Source organism: Talpa occidentalis, unplaced genomic scaffold (genome assembly GCF_014898055.3).
Source record: "Talpa occidentalis isolate TD23 unplaced genomic scaffold, MPIMG_talOcc4v2.1 talOcc4.13, whole genome shotgun sequence".
Taxonomy (NCBI): domain Eukaryota; kingdom Metazoa; phylum Chordata; class Mammalia; order Eulipotyphla; family Talpidae; genus Talpa; species Talpa occidentalis.
In genome coordinates, this window is record NW_023601322.1 from 40,396,110 (window position 1) to 40,416,397 (window position 20,288).

The window sequence follows — 20,288 nt, forward strand, 5'->3', positions numbered from 1 at the left end:
TTCATCAATCTGTCTGTTCTACTCCCTGCTCTGGCTCTGGTGAATTCTCTCACCCTCCCACGCTTCTGACTGTACCCAGTGCTTGTATAAATAAATAAATAATCTTAAAAAAAGAGATAATGTTGATTAAAATTAGACTCATCAAAATTAAGAACTCCTGCTTTCCAAAATTAAACTATTAAGAGAATGAAAAACAAGCTACAGACTGGGGAAAAATATGTGCACATGACATATCTGACAAAGAACTTGTATATCAATTACATAAAGAACTCTCAAAACTCAACAGTAAGTGAACAAACAGCTCAACAATATAAAGAACAGAAGTTTTAACAGACACAAGATACTACTACTACTACTACTACAACTACTACAAACACACACACACACACACACACACACACAAATGGCTAAAGTAAATAAAGGAGGGATCAAATAACTCATGGTAAGAATAATAAAGTATTTCATCAGATGCAGATTAAATTAGCTGTAAATGTAATATCGTACATTAAAAGATACTGCCACCAATTCTGAATTAAAGTTTTATCTTTACTCACTGTATTTTTGGATGGCTCCCAAGCAGCATCCACCTTCCCCACATCTTGCATATCTTGAAGCTGCCGTAGCTGAGACAAAGTGTGGTGTCTCAGAGCTTCATGCAAAGGAGTATCCCCATCCTTATCCTGAATATCTAATTTGGCACCTGCACGGACCAAAAGCTACAAAAGAAAGACACCCATCTCATTTTGCTAAAGTATCCATGCCCACAAGAAATTACAATATATCTACAGTAACAATGAGGGTGTCCTGAACTACCTAAAGGGGCTGCCACTAAGGCTAATTAATTTATGTATTTGCTTTCCACTTTTCTGTATCCCTGTGGTTCCTTACAAATGGCAATGAGCTCTGGTTATTCATACATAATGAATTAGAGAAAACAGAAAGAAATGAAAAACAATATGCAGCTTAATTCACCCACTCTAAGATCAAGGTAACTGGGGGAAACTTGGGGCATATTTTTCTCCTTTAAATTTCAAATGGATACTTTCAATATCACCAAATCACATGTTAAAAAGTCTTCCACCATTTAAACAAACAAGCAACCATTTTTATTTGTTCCCTTTTCTTTGGTTAATTTTCTCCAAATATCTGGTCATGAGAAAATACTACATATCAAGGATAATTGAAAAATTTTTAGCAAGAAGAATTTCAGATATTAATAAATGTGAAGTGTTAGTCAAAAAACAACCTCTTACATGAAATGCAAAACTGATACACATCAGTAGGTGATTTATGAAGTAGATGTAAGTTCAAGACTTTGTTTATGGTGCTGCAGTAATTTTCCTAATCCTTTCTACATAGGCTATCAGTTTTAGTAAAACACCAAACATAAAATTAATTTCAAGCATATGGTCATACTTTGTCTTGGCAAATTATCCCCTTTGTTGCAAAAAGGTTACATAAAATGTCATCTAGATCAGTGTTTGTCAAATTTGAATATGCATGAGGATTTCCCAGAGGGCTAGTCAAACCATAGGTTGCTAGTTCCCACACAGAGGTTTCAATTCACTTAGTCTGAGGCGAGGCCCAAGAATTTACTTCTCTACCAAGTACCAAGTGATGCTGATGCTGCTGATTCATAAAATCACTGGCTTTATACAAAATAATTGTAAAATAATTCTACAAAATTCAAATATTTTCTTCTGCAATCACCAGATTAGAAAAACTAAAATATATATTTCATTGTTTTGAATCAATGCTGCAAATGTGCAATTATTACAGTCTGCTCTCAATTATACAAATAAGAAGGAGTGTACTTTTGACAACTAATACATGTTACTGTGAAATTATCTGACGTATTGTGGGTATTCACAAATGTGGCAACAAAATAAAACTGAATTTCATTTTTAAGATTTCAAATCTTAAATACAAATTGGAACTCTTAAAATACAAATACAAACTCTTCAAATACAAATTACAACTCTAATCTGACACTCTAACAATGGCTTTTCAGAAATCAAACAGTGTATCATTTAAATTTCCAAAATGTTGTAGAAATCTGTTGGCTTAAAGGATATTGTAAGCTAAAATTCATATTAGTAAATACTTTACCCTCACAATCTGGGTATGCTGTCTTTCAACAGCAAGGTGTAGGGCAGTTTGTTGGTTCACATTCTGGATATCCAGGTTTGCATTACCCTGAAGAAAAAGAATGAAGTTTCATAGTTAAAATTTGTTAACAGTAAAGAACACTAAAAACTAACACTTCATGAGAAATGAAAAACACTGGACACTATTGACTACTTTCCTCTCCTAATGATATGTAATAGGAAATTTTCAATTTTAAAGCAATACAATTTACCACAGCATCAAAATAAACTACGTAAAGATAAATTTAGTATGTACAAGAGAAAACTCATAGGAACTAACAATCTAATTCTAAAATTGATGTAGAAAATCAAAAGATATAGAATATCAAAGTAATTCTCAGAACAACAAAGTTAGAGGACTCTGATTTTAAGACTTACTATAAAGCAACAATAATCAAGACAAAATGAAATTGACAGAAGGTTAGTTACTTGGATTTTGGATGAAAAAGAAATTATTACAATCAACAATACTTCTAAGAGCAGTAATTTTAATAAAAGCTTAAAATGACAGGGGAAAGTTAGCTTAACTTGAACTTTTTAAACTTTTGTAGCTTAGGGAGTGTCCATCTTATGATCTATTGATAGCACATAATGTATATAATTCACATATGTACTATTTACTAAAATTTTTAGATGTTTCATCCTTTTTTTTTAAGATTTACCTATTTATGCATACAAGAACTGGGGTACAGGCCAGAGGTGTGTGTGGGGGGGGTAAGAGGATCTACCAGAGACAGAATGGGGAACAGAACAGGCAGATTGACTGAAATATACTGCTGAGGTGAGCAGCGGGCGAGTCAGGAGAGGTCTGCTGCACCATGTAGATAGCTGGGGATTGAACTGGGGATTAAACTCGTGTTAAAGCAGCTGCAGACAGCTTCATAGGTTGTGTCTTAACCCCTGTGCCACCATGGAGGTCCTGTTTCATCTTTTTAACTAGATTACAAGTTAGGATCAGAGAATTTTCTGGTGGCATATGTTTAAGCAAGATATTTCAAATTTTGCTGATTATGCACATCATAAACTACAGTAAGTAGTATCACCAAAACATTCAATCTTATAAAATGTGGAATCACCTTCTTTCTGAGATGAATGAAATGACTAAGACATGTCTGTGTGGACTATTCAGCCATGGATCCAGGGTCCAGCAGTAGTCATGAACTGAATCCCCAGATCCTGGCGTGTACCTGATGGCATCTGGCCTATAGGTTTAAATATAAACATGATGACTCTTAATCCTGGATTAACTGATACTCCCACAACAATGGCAGGAGTTCTGGAAATCCCATTTCCATTTCATTGGAACAATCCAGGAAAACAGTGCAGAGGGAACACTGGGAATGAGAAACACACATACACACTCCTCCCTCCATTTAAGAACCAATGTTAGGCAGAAGACTAAATTATGCACTACAACTGAATCTGTATCATTGTTGGTTTTACTGTAATCTATTAACAGTAGTTGATAAAGTATTAAATGAATGAGTGGCAATTATCCAAACTTGTTAAAAGTTATTCAAATGTTTTTCCTACCTGGTGTACCAATAGTTCAGCCACTTCTACATGATTATTAAGGGCAGCGAGATGTAAAGCGGTATAACCATCATCTTTCTTCTCATCCACAATCCAAGGTCTTGGTAATTTAGACAGTAAAACGCGCATTGCACTGAAATTAGAATTAACATTACATTGAAACTGACATCAATTGATACTTATATTTTCTAGAAAAATATTCAAAATAAGCTTTTAAAATCAAAGGAAAATATTCCTATTTAAATAAAATTATGCCCTTAGAATCTAAATATTAAAATTTTCTATATCTCAAGTGAGACAAACTATCACTATTTTGGGGAACAGACTCAAAACAGAAAAGACATGCAATAATGACAGAACATTATAAGAGGACCAAAAAAAAAAAAAAAAAAGAGGAAAGAAACATACCCTTAAAAAGGAAAAGAAAACTGACTTTCCAGAATTTCTTGGGTTCTATGTAAATAATATTTATTAATGAAAGAGGGATTAAAGAACAGCCAGGTGAAAACAAAGCAGGAAAAATAGTGACTACTGCAACAGATTATGTAGGTGACAGATTATCATGAACTTCAGAGTTAAAAATTTGATGGTGGAAGTGAGAATGGCACATATTAAAAAAACCAGCAACAACAAATATTAGCGAGGATGTGCAGAAAAAGGAACTCTCCTACACTGCTGGGCCAACCACTATGGAAAGATATATGGAGATTCCTCAGCTTGCTAAAAATGGAGCTTCCATGTGATCTAGCAATTCCACTTCTAGGAATCTACCCAAAGGACACAAAAACATTAATGCAAAAGGACACCTGAACACCCATGTTTATTGCAGCACTATTTACAATAGGTAAGCTATGGAAACAACACAAATGCCCAAAAATAGATGATTGGATCAAGAAGATGTGGTATACATACACAATGAAATATTACTCAGTAATCAAAAAAGATAAACTGATGCCATTCACAGCTGGAAGGGATGGAGCTGGAAGGGATCATGTTCAGTGAAATAAGCCAGAAAGAAAAAGAAAAATACTACATAGTTTCACTTATAGGAGGAGGAATGTAGAGGATCCAAATAAGGGATCAGGAAAAAAACTAATCATAATAAAGTAAAAATCAAAATCAACAGGCAGCTATAAACCAGAGAAATTCTACAGGGGGGGAGGAGGGAGTTGGATCAAAACAGGAGTGGAAAGAGCACAAGGGACTATGGTGATGGTACATGGGTGAATTGGTGTTGGGAATTCCACGGGGACTAAACCTGAGATGATAAAACATCCATTGTATAAAAATGAAGAATGATGTAAAAAATATATAAAATAATAAAAAAAAATTTGATGGTGGAGAATGGAAGAAGGCTTCAGGCTGCTGGACAATCTGAAAATACCCCACAGGGGCACTGATCCAAAAGGGTCCCAAGACCTGGTACACACTAGGGCACCTATTAGAAACTGGAGACCAATGCTGACCAATTCTACTCCATACAACAAAAAGTAGGGGGAGAGAGATGCCTAAAGACTGCACATGGGGATGGAGCCTGCAGTGCTTATCTTACAGCTGTGTTCCAATGTTTGGCTGACAGCCCTGGGGAGGAGAGAGATGATTAGTATGGAAGTAGATTAGTGCAGAGGAGTTTGGGTATCCCAGGTGGACCAGATCCCCAGTAAAGGCAGGATGTAGAATATAACTCCCTTCTGGTACCCCTCTGAACTCAAATTGACCCTGTGAAAGCTAACAGCACAACCCCAGACTACAGAGATGCAATTCTGGAAAGGCAGAGAGGAGGGCATTTAGCAGCACAAAAAACAAAAGTCACTCTTGCTTACTACTTTCACCACTGACTGAATCCTCCAGGACTCCCCCCATGCCAATTCAACAGCTGTAGATCAGTTCTCCCCAATATACAGTGCCATTTGCTGGAAAAGTGGAAGTTCTGCATCCTTAGAACAGATGGTAAACCAGCATCCTAGGAAGCTACAAAGTGGAAAGATAGAAAAATACAACAAGTAGCACCCTTATTCCTCAAAGAAATTATCCCCCAGAAAAGAGATAAATCTCTGGAATCCAACCATAAAGACATGGAAGATGATCAAAAACAAAAAGACAGAAAAACAAATGAACGTCCTGAGAAATAAAAATTAATTAACAGAAGACAGAAAATGAAGCTTATGAAAATAATGCAGATACAGGATACTAAAAGATCAATAGATATTCTACAGAAAGTTATGGAAGTAGGACAGACCAAACAGAAGATATAATCAGTGCCCTCTCAGATGGTAATGCACAAAGGATCCAGGTGGAAGAAAAAAGAGAACTATGAATTTAAAAAAAACCATAAAGAAACACCTCAAGAATGATTGAATTCCACAAGGAAAGGGAATATAAGAATAAGGCACATCCCAAAAGCGGGAGGAAGAAAAGGAAACACAGAACAAATTCAAAAAAGGAATAGAGGAAAATACCTCAAACCTGGAGAAGGAAATATACAAGTACATGAAGTGAAAAGAATATCTTATCACCTAAATGTAATGAGACCTACACCAAGACACATAACTGTGAAACTCCCAAGAGTTCAAGAGAATACTGAAATAGGCTAGAGGAAAGAAGCTGATAACCTGTAAAGATATCCCCATCACACTTACATCTGACTTCTCTAAAGAAACACTATGGGCAAGGGAAAAATGGAATGATGTATTCAAAATACTTAAAACTGCCAGACGAGAATACCATATCCTGTAAGACTCTCCTTCAGATATGAGGGAGAATAAAAGGACAGAAACTAAAGGAATTTGCCAAAACTAAATCTACCTAACAAAAAATGTTGAAAGGAGCTCTCAAATCTAAATCAAAGAGAAAAATATCCCCAAAAAAATGAGTAAGATACTAGAACCAAAAAACTAAACAAAAAATGAGTAGCAGACCCTCATATATCATAACCACCCTAAATGTAAATAGATTGGACTCACTAATCAAAAGGCACAAAAATAACTGATTGAATCACAAAACAAAACCCAAATATCTGCTTTAACCAGGAAACAAACCTGCATTCCAAAAATAAATGAAGACTCAAAATAAAGGGTTGCAAAACAATCCTACAAGGAAATGGGACCCAAAAAAAGGCAAGTATAGCCATATTTATATCAGATCAAATAGATTTTAGCTAAAAAGGTAACAAGAGATAGGGATGGACATACTATATAACTAAGGGAACAATAATACATCAGCATATATAACATTCATCAATACATATTCACTAAATGAAGGACCATCAAAATACCTAAGGTAATTATTACCAAATCTGAAAACAAACATTGGCAATAACACAATAATAACACTGCAACAGCCCACTTTTACCAATGGACAGATCAATGAGACCCAAAAAAAAAAAAAAAAGGATACAACAGCCTTTAAAAAAGAATTAGAAGAGGGCCTCCCTGGTGGTGCAGTGGATTGAGCACAGCCCTGTGAAGCTGTCCACAGCCTCTACAGCATGAGTTCAATTCCTGGCCGGCCAGGGAGATTCCCACATGGCACGGCAGACCTCTCCTGTCTCGCACCCGCTGCTCCCCTAAGCAATGCTTTCGGTCCATCTGCTTGTTCTGTTCCCCCCTCTGTCTCTAGTGAATCCTCTCATTCTCCTGCACCTCTGGCCTGGACTCCAACTATTGAATGAATGAATAAATAAATAAATAAATAAATGAATGAATGAATGAATCTTTAAAAAGGGGGGGCCTCCCCTGGTGGCACAGCAGTTGAGCACCGGGCTGCAAAGCTGCCCGCAGCCTCTACAGCACCAGTTCGATCCTTGGCCGATGGCGAGGGTCCCACATGGCGCGCAGATCTCTCCTGCTGCCCACTGCTCCCCTCAGCAGTATATTTCGTGGTTCTGCCTGTTCTGTTCCCCGCTCTGGCTCTGGTGAATTCTCTCACCCTCCCATGCTTCTGACTGTACCCAGTGCTTATATAAATGAATGAATAAATCTTTATAAAAAAAAAAAAAGGAATTAGAAGCAAGTGCAGAGGGATTATAATGGACTATGGTAGTAGACTATGGAGTTTTGGGTGCTTGGTGCAGTTTGATAACCACACCTAAACAGGGATATCCTATACTTCTAAAATACAAACAACAGTGTAAACCAAAGTTATCTCAATAAAAAAAATTAAAGAGTAACTAGACCACATGAGCTTAAAAGACATTTTTAAAGCACTATACTCCAAAAAAGCTAAATATACATTCTTCTCAAATGCACATAGGCCCTTCTCCAGGACAGACCATATATTGGGTCACAAAGCAAGTATCAATAAATTCATGAAGACTGAAATCATATCAAGTAACATCTCTGATCACAATGGTATCAAACTAGAATCCAATGACAAAAAGAAAGCAGAAAAAACCTCTACTATGTGGAGATTGAACAACACATTACTGAATGACTATTGGTTTAATGAGGAAATCAAAGAAGAAATTTAAAAAATACCTTGATACAAATGAAAATGAGGACACAGTCTACCAGAACCTATGAGAAACAGCAAAAGCAGTACTAAGACCATATGCCAATACATAATAAACAAAATAGACAAATCTCTCTCGAGGCTTACACACACAAAAAAAAAATAAGATCTGGTACATATCTTTCACTACTTCCACTACTTTCATTACTTTCACTACTACTACTCAACATAGTGGGCCTCTTTGGTGGGGCAAGGGGTTAAGACACAACCTATGAAGATATCCACAGCCACTGCAGTACAAGTTCAATACCTGGCCAGGGAGCTACCCACATGGTGCAGCAGACCTATCCTGACTCACCTGCTGCTCTCTTCAACAGTGTATTTCAGTTAATCCACCCGTTCTGTTGTCCATTCTGTCTCTGGTGAATCCTCTCAACCCTTCCCCCCACATTTCTAGCCTGTACCCCAGTTCTTGTATGCATAATAAAATAAATCTTAAAAAAAAGTATTAGAAGTTTTAGCAAAAGAAAGATATAAAAGAATTGCAAATTGGGAAAGAAGAAGAAAAACTACCACTATCTGCAAATGATATAATAAACAGAAAGCCTTGGACTCCACGAAAAACTAATTAAAACAACAAATCAGTTATCAAAGTGGCAGCCTGCAAAAATCAAGAAAACAATCCCATTTACAATCACAGCAACAAGAATGAGGTACTTAGGTGCAAACTTAACAAAGGAGGTAAAGAATCTGTACAATGAAAAGTATAATACGTTGTTAAGAGAAATAGAAGATGACAGAAAGAAATGGAAAGATATTGTCTGGTCATGAATTGGAAGAATTAACTTTGTTAATATGGCCACCTTACCTAAAGCAATAAACAGAGCAATCCCTATCATAGTTTCAATGGCATTCTTCAAAGATACAGAACAAACATTACTGAAATTCATACAGAACCACAAAAGATCTTAAGTAATCCTGACCCCCCCCCAAAAAAAAGGAAGAGGAGTGATAACACTCTTCCAGACTTCAAACTATATTAAGAATCTGTAATTATCAAAAACAGTATGGTACTTATCAAAAACTGACTCACAGACCAATAGAACAGAATTGAAAACCCCAAAATAAATTTATATGGAGGTAAACTATGATAAAGGAGTCAAGAGTATACACTGGAGAAAGGAAAAAATAAATGGTAATGTGAAATTTGTATAGTCACATGCAAAATAATGAAACTACATCACTTTCTCACACCAAACACAAAAATTAACTCAAAATGGATAAAAGACTTGTATGTAAGACCTGAAACCATAAAATGTATAAGGAGAAAACATACGCAATGTTCATGAATTCAACTTCATGAATTAAGTTTCTATGATGTCTTCACAGATAAGTCTCCAACAACAAAGAAATCAAACAACTAGGACCACATCAAAATAAAAAGCTTCTGTTCAGCAAAAGAAACCATAACCAACATCAAAAAACACCCTACTTAATGGGAGAAAATATTGTAACCCCATATAAGCAACAAGGGGTTGATATCAAAGATCTACAAATAACTCTCATAACTCAAAAAAATGAAAAAAAAAAAAAAAACAGCCCAATCAAAAAATGGGCAGAAGAGTAGCTGGCAGCTACTGTACAGTTGGCAGCTCTCAAAAGAAGATATACAGATGGCCAACAGGCATATGAAAAATGTTCACTATCACTTATTGTAAGGGAAATAGAAATTTAAACCACAATAAGATACCAATAGCACCTCTCTCCTGTGAGACTGGCCCATATTAAAAAAAAAAAAAGAACAAAAAACAAAAACCAGAAACAACAAATGTTGGCAAAGGCATGGTGGGAATGTAGATGGTGCAGCCCTTATGGAAAGCAATATAGAGGTTTCTCGAAAGATTAAAAATGAATCTACTATTTGACCCAGCAATTCCACTCTTGGGTATCTAACCAAAAAACACAAATACATTGGGCCTCCCTGGTGGGGCAAGGGGTTAAGACTCAACCTATGAAGCTAACTGCAGCCACTGCAGCATGAGTTCGATACCCAGCCAGGGAGCAAACCACAGGGGGCAGCAGATCTCTCCTGACTTACCCACTGCTCCCCTCAGCAGTGTATTTCAGTCTATCTGCCTGTTCTGTTCCCCACTCTGTCTCTGGTGAATCCTCTCACCACCCACAACTCTGGCCTGTACCCCCATTCTTGTATGCATAAATAAATATATCTAAAAAAAAAAAAAAAACCAAGGGGCCTCCCCGGTGGCGCAGCGGTTGAGCACTGGGTTGTAAAGCTGCCAGCAGCTTCTGCAGCACCGGTTTGATCCCTGGCTGCTCCCCGGCCACTGGAGAAGGGTCCCGCATGGTGCACAGACCTCTCCTGCCACTCGCTGCTCCCCTCAGCAATGTACTTCGTTCCTTCTGCCTGCTCTGCTCCCCGCTCTGGCTCTGGTGAATTCTCTCACCCTCCTGAGCTTCTGAATGTACCCAGTGCTTGTATAAATAAATAAATAATCTTTAAAAAAATATACATTAATTCTAAGGGAAACTTGAACTCCCATGTTTATTAAGCACTATTATACTAGCCAAACTGAGGAGACAACCTAAGTGCCCAAAGATAAATGAGTGGATTGGGAAGATGTGGTGTGTGTATGTATGTATGCATGCATGTATGTATGTATGTATACACACATACACACATATTCATACATACAATGGAATGGTGCTCAACTATAAAAAAGATAAACTTGCCATTTTTGGCAACATAGATGGAACTGGATGGTGGAGGGAGATTATGCTAAGCAAAGTAAATTAGGAGGAGAAAAGAAATACCAGATAATGTCACTTATATGACAAATACAGAAAAACAAAAGAAAGGTTCAGATAAAAGCAAAACAATTTTAAAAAAACAAAACTATTAATCTGACTGTAGAACTGAGGTGACTAGAGGAGAAGGGGGAGGACAAGAGGGATGGCAACACAATGGACTATGGTGGAAGACTATGGTTGCCTTAGTGGTGAGTATAGTTTAATAACATATACCTGAAAGGTGTGATCCCATACCTTTAAATCATATACGGCATTGTAAATAAATGTTGCCTCAATTAGAAAAACAAAAAATAAACTTGGGGGGAAAATTTTATGTCATTTATAAGTACAAAATTCAGCTGACCAAAAACCCCGAATAGCCAAAGCTCTCCTGAAAAAAAAAAAAAGAAGGGAATGGAGGCATTACATTCCCAGACTTCAAATTATACTACAAAGCCATAATCATCAAAACTACATGGTATTGGAACAAGAACATACACACAGACCAATGGAAACGAATAGAAAATCCAGAAATAAACCCACAGATTTAAGGTCAACTAATCTTTGACAAAGGAGCAAAGACTATGCACTGGAGCAAAGAAAGTTTGTTTAATAAATGGTGCTGGGAAAACTGGGTCGCTACATGCAAAAGAATGAAGCTTGACCACTACCTCACACCATACACAAAAATCAACTCAAAATGGATTAAAGAACTAGACATAAAATACATAGAAGGAAATATAGGCAAAACACTACGTGATATGCACATCAAAGACATCTTTACAGACACATCACCCAAAGCAGTGATAGTGAAGGCAAAGATAAACAGCTGGGACTACATCAAATTAAAGAGCTTTTGCACAGCAAAAGAGACAATAACCAAAATAAAGAGAAACCCCACAGACTGGGAGAACATTTTTGCACACAACACTAATGATAAAGGACTGATCACAAAAATCTGCAAAGAGCTGATGAGACTCAACAACAACAAAGAAAATAATCCTGTCAAAAAATGGGCAGAAGAGCTAAAAAGAAACTTCTCTGAAGAGGAAATGCAAATGGCCAACAGGCATATGAAAAATTGTTCAACATCACTTGTAATCAGGGAAATGCAAATCAAAACTACCATGAGATACCATCTTATACCAGTGAGAATGGCACATATTAAAAAAACTAGCAACAACAAATGTTGGCGAGGTTGTGGAGAAAAAGGAACTCTCCTGCACTGCTGGTGGGAGTGCAAACTGGTCCAACCACTATGGAGAGCTGTGTGGAGATTTCTGGACCTACTAAACATAGAGCTTCCACATGATCCAGCAATTCCACTTCTAGGTATTTACCCAAAGGACACAGAAACATCAATTCCAAAGAGCACCTGCACTCCTATGTTTATAGCAGCACAATTTATAATAGCCAAGCATTGGAAACAACCCAAATGCCCAAAAATAGATGACTGGATCAAGAAGATGTGGTACATCTACACCATGGAATATTACTCAGCATTCAAAAAAGATGAACACATGCAATTTGCAGCAACATGGATGGCGCTGGAAGGGATCATGCTCAGCGAAATAGGTCAGAAAAAGAAAAATACTGGAAGGTCTCACTCATAGCAGGAATCTAGAAAACTTAAATAAGGGACCAGGAAAATGAATAACTATAAGAAAGTGAAAATCAAAATCAACAAACAACTATGAACCAGAGACACTCTATGGGGGGTGGGTGGCGGGGAGGGGAGGGCTTGTCAAAATAAGGGGGTTGCAATTGTATGGTGAATATAAAAATAAAATTTATTTTAAAAAAATTCAGCTGATATCAAAACGTACAAAAAGGTAATTATGATTTAATATTTAAAATTTATGAATCAGTAACAAACTATTTTGACACAAAATAAGACAAAGTTATCCTAAAAACCAATAACGATTAAACCGTAAGAGCAGAATAATCAAGAAATGTTTCTTAAATTAAAAGCTAGCCACTTCCAACAAAGAAAAGTAAAATTAGAATTTTTCTTACATCAGCTAATTTTTTTTCCCTAAAGATTTACTTATTTATGCATACAAGAGCTGGGGTGCAGGCCAGAGATGCGGTGGATGAAAGGATTCACCAGAGACAGAGTAAGGAGAACAACAGGCACATCTACCGAAATACACTGCCGAAGGGAGCAGCAGGCGAGACAGGAGAGTTCTGCTGTGCCTTGTGGGTCACCTCCCTTGCCGGGGGTCGAACTTGTGCTGAAGTGGCTGCGGATAGCTTCATAGTGCTGTGTTTTAACCCCTTGCGCCACCAGGGAAGCCCCAAGTTACTTTTCTTAATGGAAAGGTTTTACACGGAAAACTCATCATTTGGAAGGAAAAATTTCCTTTAAATTTGCCCACGAATTTTTTTTTTTTAGATTGAGACCTAAGATAATGACTCCTGTAAAAATTATTGCAGCTGACATGGACCTCATTGGTTATGGATGTAATATATATAATGTATATAAATATAATATATAAAACACAATTTTTCCTCATACCTAAAAAAGGCAGCAAAAGCTTACAAAATTGTATAAATAGAGCATAAAGCTAAAAGAAATAATAGAAAAATGCATATAGACTTAGCTTTTCATATATATACTTTATACTCTTCAAAAATAAGTCATTATGCATAATGATTTGAGTGGAAAAATATGTTCCACTTCGTTAAAGAATTCTTCTATACAGGAAATTTGGGATGAATTAATTTTAACAGATATATAACCCACTCAGCTTAATTACTGTTAATTCCTAAACTTCCTTGCATCCCCCACCCCACAAAGACACAAATTCAAGACCCAAGAAGAGCCAATTGGGGCCTCCCCAGAGGCACAGCGGTTGAGCGCTAGGTTGCTAGGCTGCCTGCAGCCTCTGCAGTGCTGGTTCCATCCCCAGCGGCAGGGCGAGGGTCCCACATGGCGCGCAGATCTCTCCTGCCGCATCCGCTGCTCCCCTCAGCAGTGTACTTCGTCAGTCTGCCTGCTCTGCACCCTGCTCTGGTGAATTCTCTCACCCTCCCATGCTTCTGACTGTACCCAGTGCTTGTATAAATAAATAAAAAAATATTAAAAAAAAAAAAGAAGAGCCAATCCTTGGGTCCAACCTGCAATGTGAGCGAAGGAAAACTTAAACAGAACTGCTCCTGGTCCTCACCCCACAGCTCCCTCTCCCAACCCCCAGGTCTGAGGGGCTTGTCTTCTTTCTTTCTATGGGGTAGACATCTTAAGAACCCACAGTATTACCATGAAGGACAGTTGCAGGCTGTTTTCTGCAGCACCTTAAGTAAGAGACTGTTACAAGTAAGAGACTACTGTTGGCCTGTCAGTACTGAGGCCCATAAAGTTGCTGGAATAAGGGTGTTACTAGTTCAATTAAGCAGTAATTTTGCTAAGCCAATAAACTGTCACCTGTGGTGTATAGCATACAAGATATGGAAATACTTTCCCTAATGTTCAAATACTCTTTTATTTCTCGATCTGGTTGCTTTCCAGATGGTTTAAAGATAAGACCTTACTACCAGTTAAGTAGGCATTTGTGAACAGTGCCAAAGAAGCATTAAGTTCCGGAACAACTAAGATTGGTGCCTACTAGCATAATCCCTGGCACATGGAAATACGCAAACGTTTGCTGAATAATGAACAAATGAGTTCTAAGAAGTAAAGGGAAGAAGCAGCTGTCTACATTGGTATGTCATAGTCAGATGGCCCTGGGTCCATTTTTAGGGCCTGCCAGGCTTTGCAGTCTTTTTTCAAATACAGGCAACATTTTTCAAACAGTTTAGCAGCTCAACTGTGGAGGCCTTACATATTATTACTATTTAATGTAAAAAGACACTGGAATAACACAATAGCACATATTAGATGCTCAATAAATGCCTATTAAGTTACTACAATCCTTCAGGTTAGTCTAGAATCCATAGAGACTTAATATAAATATTAACCCAAGCAGTTTTTCTGGGCAGGCTAAAAGATTAGTATGTAACAGTTTGAACACATTTTTTCCCACACTACACACCACTATCTGGTGTCTGGATGCAGACAAAAATTCTAGAAGGGCAAAGAAAGATATGCAAAATCAATATAGAAGAGTTGTATGAAGAGGTGTGTAGGTGAGTTCCTGACTATTCGTTTTTGTTTTTATTAGTTTTTTTAATTTAAATTTTATTTTTATATTCCCCATACAATTACAACCCCCTTATTTTGACCCCAATCTCTCCTTTCCCCACCCCCCACCCCCCATAGAGTGTCTCTGGTTCATAGTTGTTTGGTGATTTTGATATTTTCTTTCTTATAGTTATTCTTTTTCCTGGTCCCTTATTTAAGTTTTCTAGATTCCTGCTATGAGTGAGACCATCCGGTATTTTTCTTTTTCTTTCTGGCTCATTTCGCTGAGCATGATCCCTTCCAGCGCCATCCATGTTGCTGCAAATTGCATGTGTTCATCTTTTTTGAATGCTGAGTAATATTCCATGGTGTAGATGTACCACATCTTCTTGATCCAGTCATCTATTTTTGGGCATTTGGGTTGTGTCCAAAGCTTGGCTATTATAAATTGTGCTGCTATAAACATAGGAGTGCAGGTGCTCTTTGGAATTGATGTTTCTGTGTCCTTTGGGTAAATACCTAGGAGTGGAATTGCTGGATCATGTGGAAGCTCTATGTTTAGTAGGTCCAGAAATCTCCACACAGCTCTCCATAGTGGTTGGACCAGTTTGCACTCCCACCAGCAGTGCAGGAGAGTTCCTTTTTCTCCACAACCTCGCCAACATTTGTTGTTGCTAGTTTTTTTAATATGTGCCATTCTCACTGGTGTAAGATGGTATCTCATGGTAGTTTTGATTTGCATTTCCCTGATTACAAGTGATGTTGAATATTTAGTTCCTTACTATCCTTAAAGACAACTAAAATTATCCTTAAATGAGCAGTCTGTACTTATTTCTCTTTTTATAAGTCATAAAGGAGGCTTTTTCCTTATCTTTACAAACCTCCAACCCCTCTCCTATAGCTCGTATCAGGATCTCAAGGTTTTGTGGAATAAAAGGAATGAAGAAACAATCAAATTAACAATCACCTTTCTGTTTATACTGAGGCAAGGATATTATAACATTTTATTTTTGGTATATGTTCCAGTCCCCAGAGTAGTAATTAACTGATTTCACTTTTACAAATCAGAATAAAAGCAAGGCAGAGCAATGAAGAGCTGGGAATCTGAACTGAATGGCTAGTGACTTGAGCAGGTTACTTAACTTGCATACTTCAATTTCTTCATCTATCAAATGTTAGGAAAAAAATCACAAATTCTATTTCATAGGGTTGTTATGAAAATTTAAAAAGGCTTTGAAGAGTATCTGGCACTTACTATATTATGTAAGTGCTTGCTGAGGGAGAAAAAAAAAATTTCCCTGCTACCATGTTTAGCAAAAATGGAGTAATTTAGAAACTTGAAAATCTATATTACACTCTGATACTTGTATCATCTTCTCACAATATGTGTAAAATTATTTCAATATCTAAAAAAGCTGGCTCTTTAAAATTGCCAAATATCTACAGAAGCATTATTTAGGTCACTGTTTCAAAATAGCAATCCAAAATAATTAAAATGTTATGGTATTAAATGTTAATGACAAAAAGAATGTCAAGGACAACTTCCCTTATAAAAGAATGAGCTAGAAAATTAATGGTTACCTCATTTCTCAAGTGAATCAATACTTAAGAATTTGAATTAAGAACAAGGTACATTTGGTTTTACTTGTTGGATTTTGTTTTATAATATTTTTTATTAAAATGTATTGTAAATGTGCTACTAAAATTTAAAGCAAAAGTATTTTTCCTTTGAGAAATACACTACTGTGGCAGTTATAGAGTGGTTAACAAGTCTGTGGTAAAGTGTGAAATGAAATGCCTAAAATGCTATTTCAGAAAACTGAACAGGAATGTCAATGTAGAAGGGAGGGAAAAACTTCACATTTGAAAATGAAATAGAATAATAAAATGCATGTTAATATTTTTATATGCTTATAGTTTTAACATATATTCAAAAGCATTCCAGACCATTTTTTACCTACACACTACAAAAATTTAACTAAATTTGATAATGACTTTACAGCTGTTTGTAGCATTCCCAAGATTTCATTTATACACTGTTCTCCCTTAATTACATCTCTCCACCTTCAATATACAGGTTTTACTTATCATTTCTATCTGTTTTCCATTATTCATGAAATTTAAAAAGCATATATTACAGCAATCAATCTAAAATCTACAAAATCCTTTCAGTATTTTAAGTTACATAAAATATCATCTGTAACATTTTTCATCAACTGAAAAATCAGGTTATGAAATACATTTTGGCAACAGAGGGATTACTTGTTCCATATCTGTCCAAAGGCTGTCTTGCTACTAGTCAGGGTAATATTTTTCCCCTTTCCTTTTTTCTCTGCAGTGCTTCTAAGTATAGCGACAGCCGCATCAGGCTTTCCTAGTCTCGGCGCAAGCTCAGTGAAAATCTGGGAAATGTAAGTGGAAACATGAGAGACCGCTTTATTTGGCAATGCTTTAAAAAAAAAAAAAAAAAAAAGGACAAATGGCAAAGCAGTGTTTGGACCGCAGGATGAACAATCAATAGGCAGAAAGCAAGATAGAGACTTCCTCAGCTTTTGGATCGACAATCGACAGCTGGGAGACTATTTTTTGCTATGGTTGACTAAATATGGTCAGGGAAGAGAGAGGCACAAGAGAGCCTGTTTGCCTGGGAGTGCATGTTTCAAATGCTTAGCTGCCTATAAAGCTGTAACAGTTTAGCCTCTGGCCACTGAGAGAAGAATATAAGCTAATCTCTTTAGTGACCATGTGGAAGTCCTGACCTTGCTTGCAGACTTGACCTCTGGATATGACAAGGTAGCTTCAATAAAGATCTACCACTTAATCCTGGAAACTAAAAACAAACAAAAAAAAAAAACCTCAAAGCAAGAAAGATGCAGAATATTTCCCAAGAAGTCAGAAGAACCCAATTATTCTGGTGGGCAGAAGATAACAGGGTGAATGTTTAAAGTTACTTGGGGGGAGTGAGGTGTATTTTGTTTTTTGTCTTTTTGTCTTTTTTAGATTATAAAATTTATGTATTCTGCAACTCTTTCCCCTCTTCTAAAGCGTTTCATCTGCGGAAGAAGCTAGGTTCATTTTCTTGGTCACTGTTAGCAACCTTCCTTGGTTGCTGAACTTTCTGCACAGCATATACAAGGTACTCATATACTGGTATAATACAGGTAATATGACATCTCAAATCAAGTGACCAATGTTGATTTAATTTTATTATAGTTTTGGTTTAAGAAAATGGGAAAGAAGGGGGGAGGATGTTTTGTTTTTGTTTATTCATTTGTTTTTCACATTATCTTAAATGGTGAAGTTCTGTGTTTACTAATACCTCCCCCTTACTTTTCCCAGCTCGTGAAAAGAAGTGCTGAATCAGCAGAGTGAAGGAACAATCAAGATGAGATGGCTGCTGCTGGTGTGACTCTAGGTCTTTACCTCTCTTCCTGCTACAAATGCTGCATGACACTATGTAACAGAGCACCACAAGGTAACAATGCACCACAAGACCTATACTTTTAAAGATGCTTATGACTTTCTGCATAATTGCTACGTATTACTGAATTGACTTATGATTTTATTGTTAAATTCTATCTGGGCATAGCATAATTTCAGTCAAAGAGCTTATGTAGTGTAAAGAGGAATGTTGTTCAAATATTAAGACAGATAACTTGATCTCAAAAATGTACAAATTCATTACTATCATGTACATTATTAAAGATTTATTATTTATTGTTTCAGATTAAATGGTGATTTGTATCTGTAGAAATCACATCCTACTTTAAAAGTATGCTATCTTTTAAAAACTATTAACGGTCTATTTCAAGGTTTAGTGAACCAAGAAACTTAGCAGACCATAAAGCACTTTTTAATGTTTCTATTAGTTGGCCACAAAAATAAATCAGGATGTGCAGGGTGAAATTCTAATGCTGCATTGCTGAAACTGCTGTAGTATTGGGCTATCCGCTGCTACGACTTCTGATTTGCTCTCTATGAGCTGCACTAGCTTTTTATCACAAACTGCAGAAATTCTGGCTTTACCTGCCTTTTTATCCTCCTTTCCCAAATCTGAAAAACGCTTAAAGTTTTCTTTTTAACTAACCTCAATACCATAATAATTAAGGGAATCTCACCAACTATAACTTCTTTATATGCTAAATGAGCAGGCTAAAACCCAAGCGCTCATAAGCTAATAACCTTCTAGTTCTTTTGAGACTGAAACTTGACTGTCCTAATTGTTATCTTTGACGTTAAAAAGATTAAAGGAGCAAAAGAACTAAACTCACCAAAATCATACTTTTATACATCTATTTTCATTTGTATTCAGTCCAAAAGGAAAGATCAAAATACCAAATTCAGGTAAGTAATTGATAAAGACAAAAAAAGGACAAAGAATTTTTCAAATGATCATGATTTTTTATCATCTTAAAAAAATTCATCATCTTTTCCTTATTACTTCAACTTTACAGTCAATATTTGCTATTGGTTAATTCGCGAAGTTTTTAAATAAGTCATCTAGTTTGTAAAAGGAATTTGCACCAAAATAATTACTATCTAACTTGTAGGATCTAGAAGAAACTACAAAATATGAAGAAATTCACTCTGAAGACTATATGGAAACACTAGGCTGATATTATCAATTTCTGAAAAACACTTTGTGAAACTCCACTGATTCTATAAATCTCTTACAAAAAGAATCAAGCCAAGATAAAGTTCAACAGATAACTGTTCAACATTTAGAAGTATCCATATTCACCAAGAACAAGGAGTTATAAATGGCACTGATGGACATGCTTCAGGTAATTTGTTAAAATTTTATAATCTCTGCAAATGATCTACCATTGCTCTACATCAATAAGCTGAATGTTTTACTAACAAATGGGTAAATAAAACAGTTCATGTTTTTACAGCTAACAACTTAGTAATAACCTACTCAGAGTACATACTTCTTTATGTACCCATATGAACATACAATGCTATGGAATGTAAAGAAGTATGTATTTTTGGTAGGCAATAAACCACCAAGAGGGAAATAAACTGCAGCGATAAGAAGCCTTTGCTTCTTTCTATGAGAATGACCCTCATATAGTAAATTAACTTAGCACAAAAGAGATGACCTTTAGCAATACTAACACCAAAAAAAGCATACTTACTACTTAGAGATGGAAACTAATGTGGCTAAAGTTCATATTTTGTTAAAAAAAAAAAAGGTTCAACAAAAGTAGATTTGAAATTATCATGAAACT

The 20,288-nt window shown here is 36.3% G+C and overlaps 1 protein-coding gene and 1 long non-coding RNA gene across 4 annotated transcripts in view; one reads left to right on the plus strand and one right to left on the minus strand.

Moving 5' to 3' along the window:
• The window catches only part of MIB1 (MIB E3 ubiquitin protein ligase 1), a 118,409-nt gene that overhangs the window by 16,969 nt on the left and 81,152 nt on the right, over nucleotides 1-20,288 (minus strand). For both annotated transcript variants that reach the window (XM_037508746.2, XM_037508747.2), the window contains exons 13-15: nucleotides 3,681-3,813; nucleotides 2,110-2,196; nucleotides 555-716 (exon numbers count right to left, since the gene is read on the minus strand). In XM_037508746.2, coding sequence (XP_037364643.1) covers nucleotides 555-716; nucleotides 2,110-2,196; nucleotides 3,681-3,813 — 382 coding nt within the window. The remainder of the gene's footprint in view (nucleotides 1-554; nucleotides 717-2,109; nucleotides 2,197-3,680; nucleotides 3,814-20,288) is intronic.
• LOC119243148 (uncharacterized) lies at nucleotides 17,663-20,276 on the plus strand. 2 transcript variants are annotated; one of them, XR_005124646.1, is made up of 3 exons: nucleotides 17,663-17,990; nucleotides 18,397-18,532; nucleotides 19,608-20,276. It is a non-coding gene; the product is annotated as an uncharacterized LOC119243148 (long non-coding RNA). The 2 variants fall into 2 exon arrangements; XR_005124647.1 differs by lacking the exon at nucleotides 17,663-17,990 and adding an exon at nucleotides 18,073-18,193.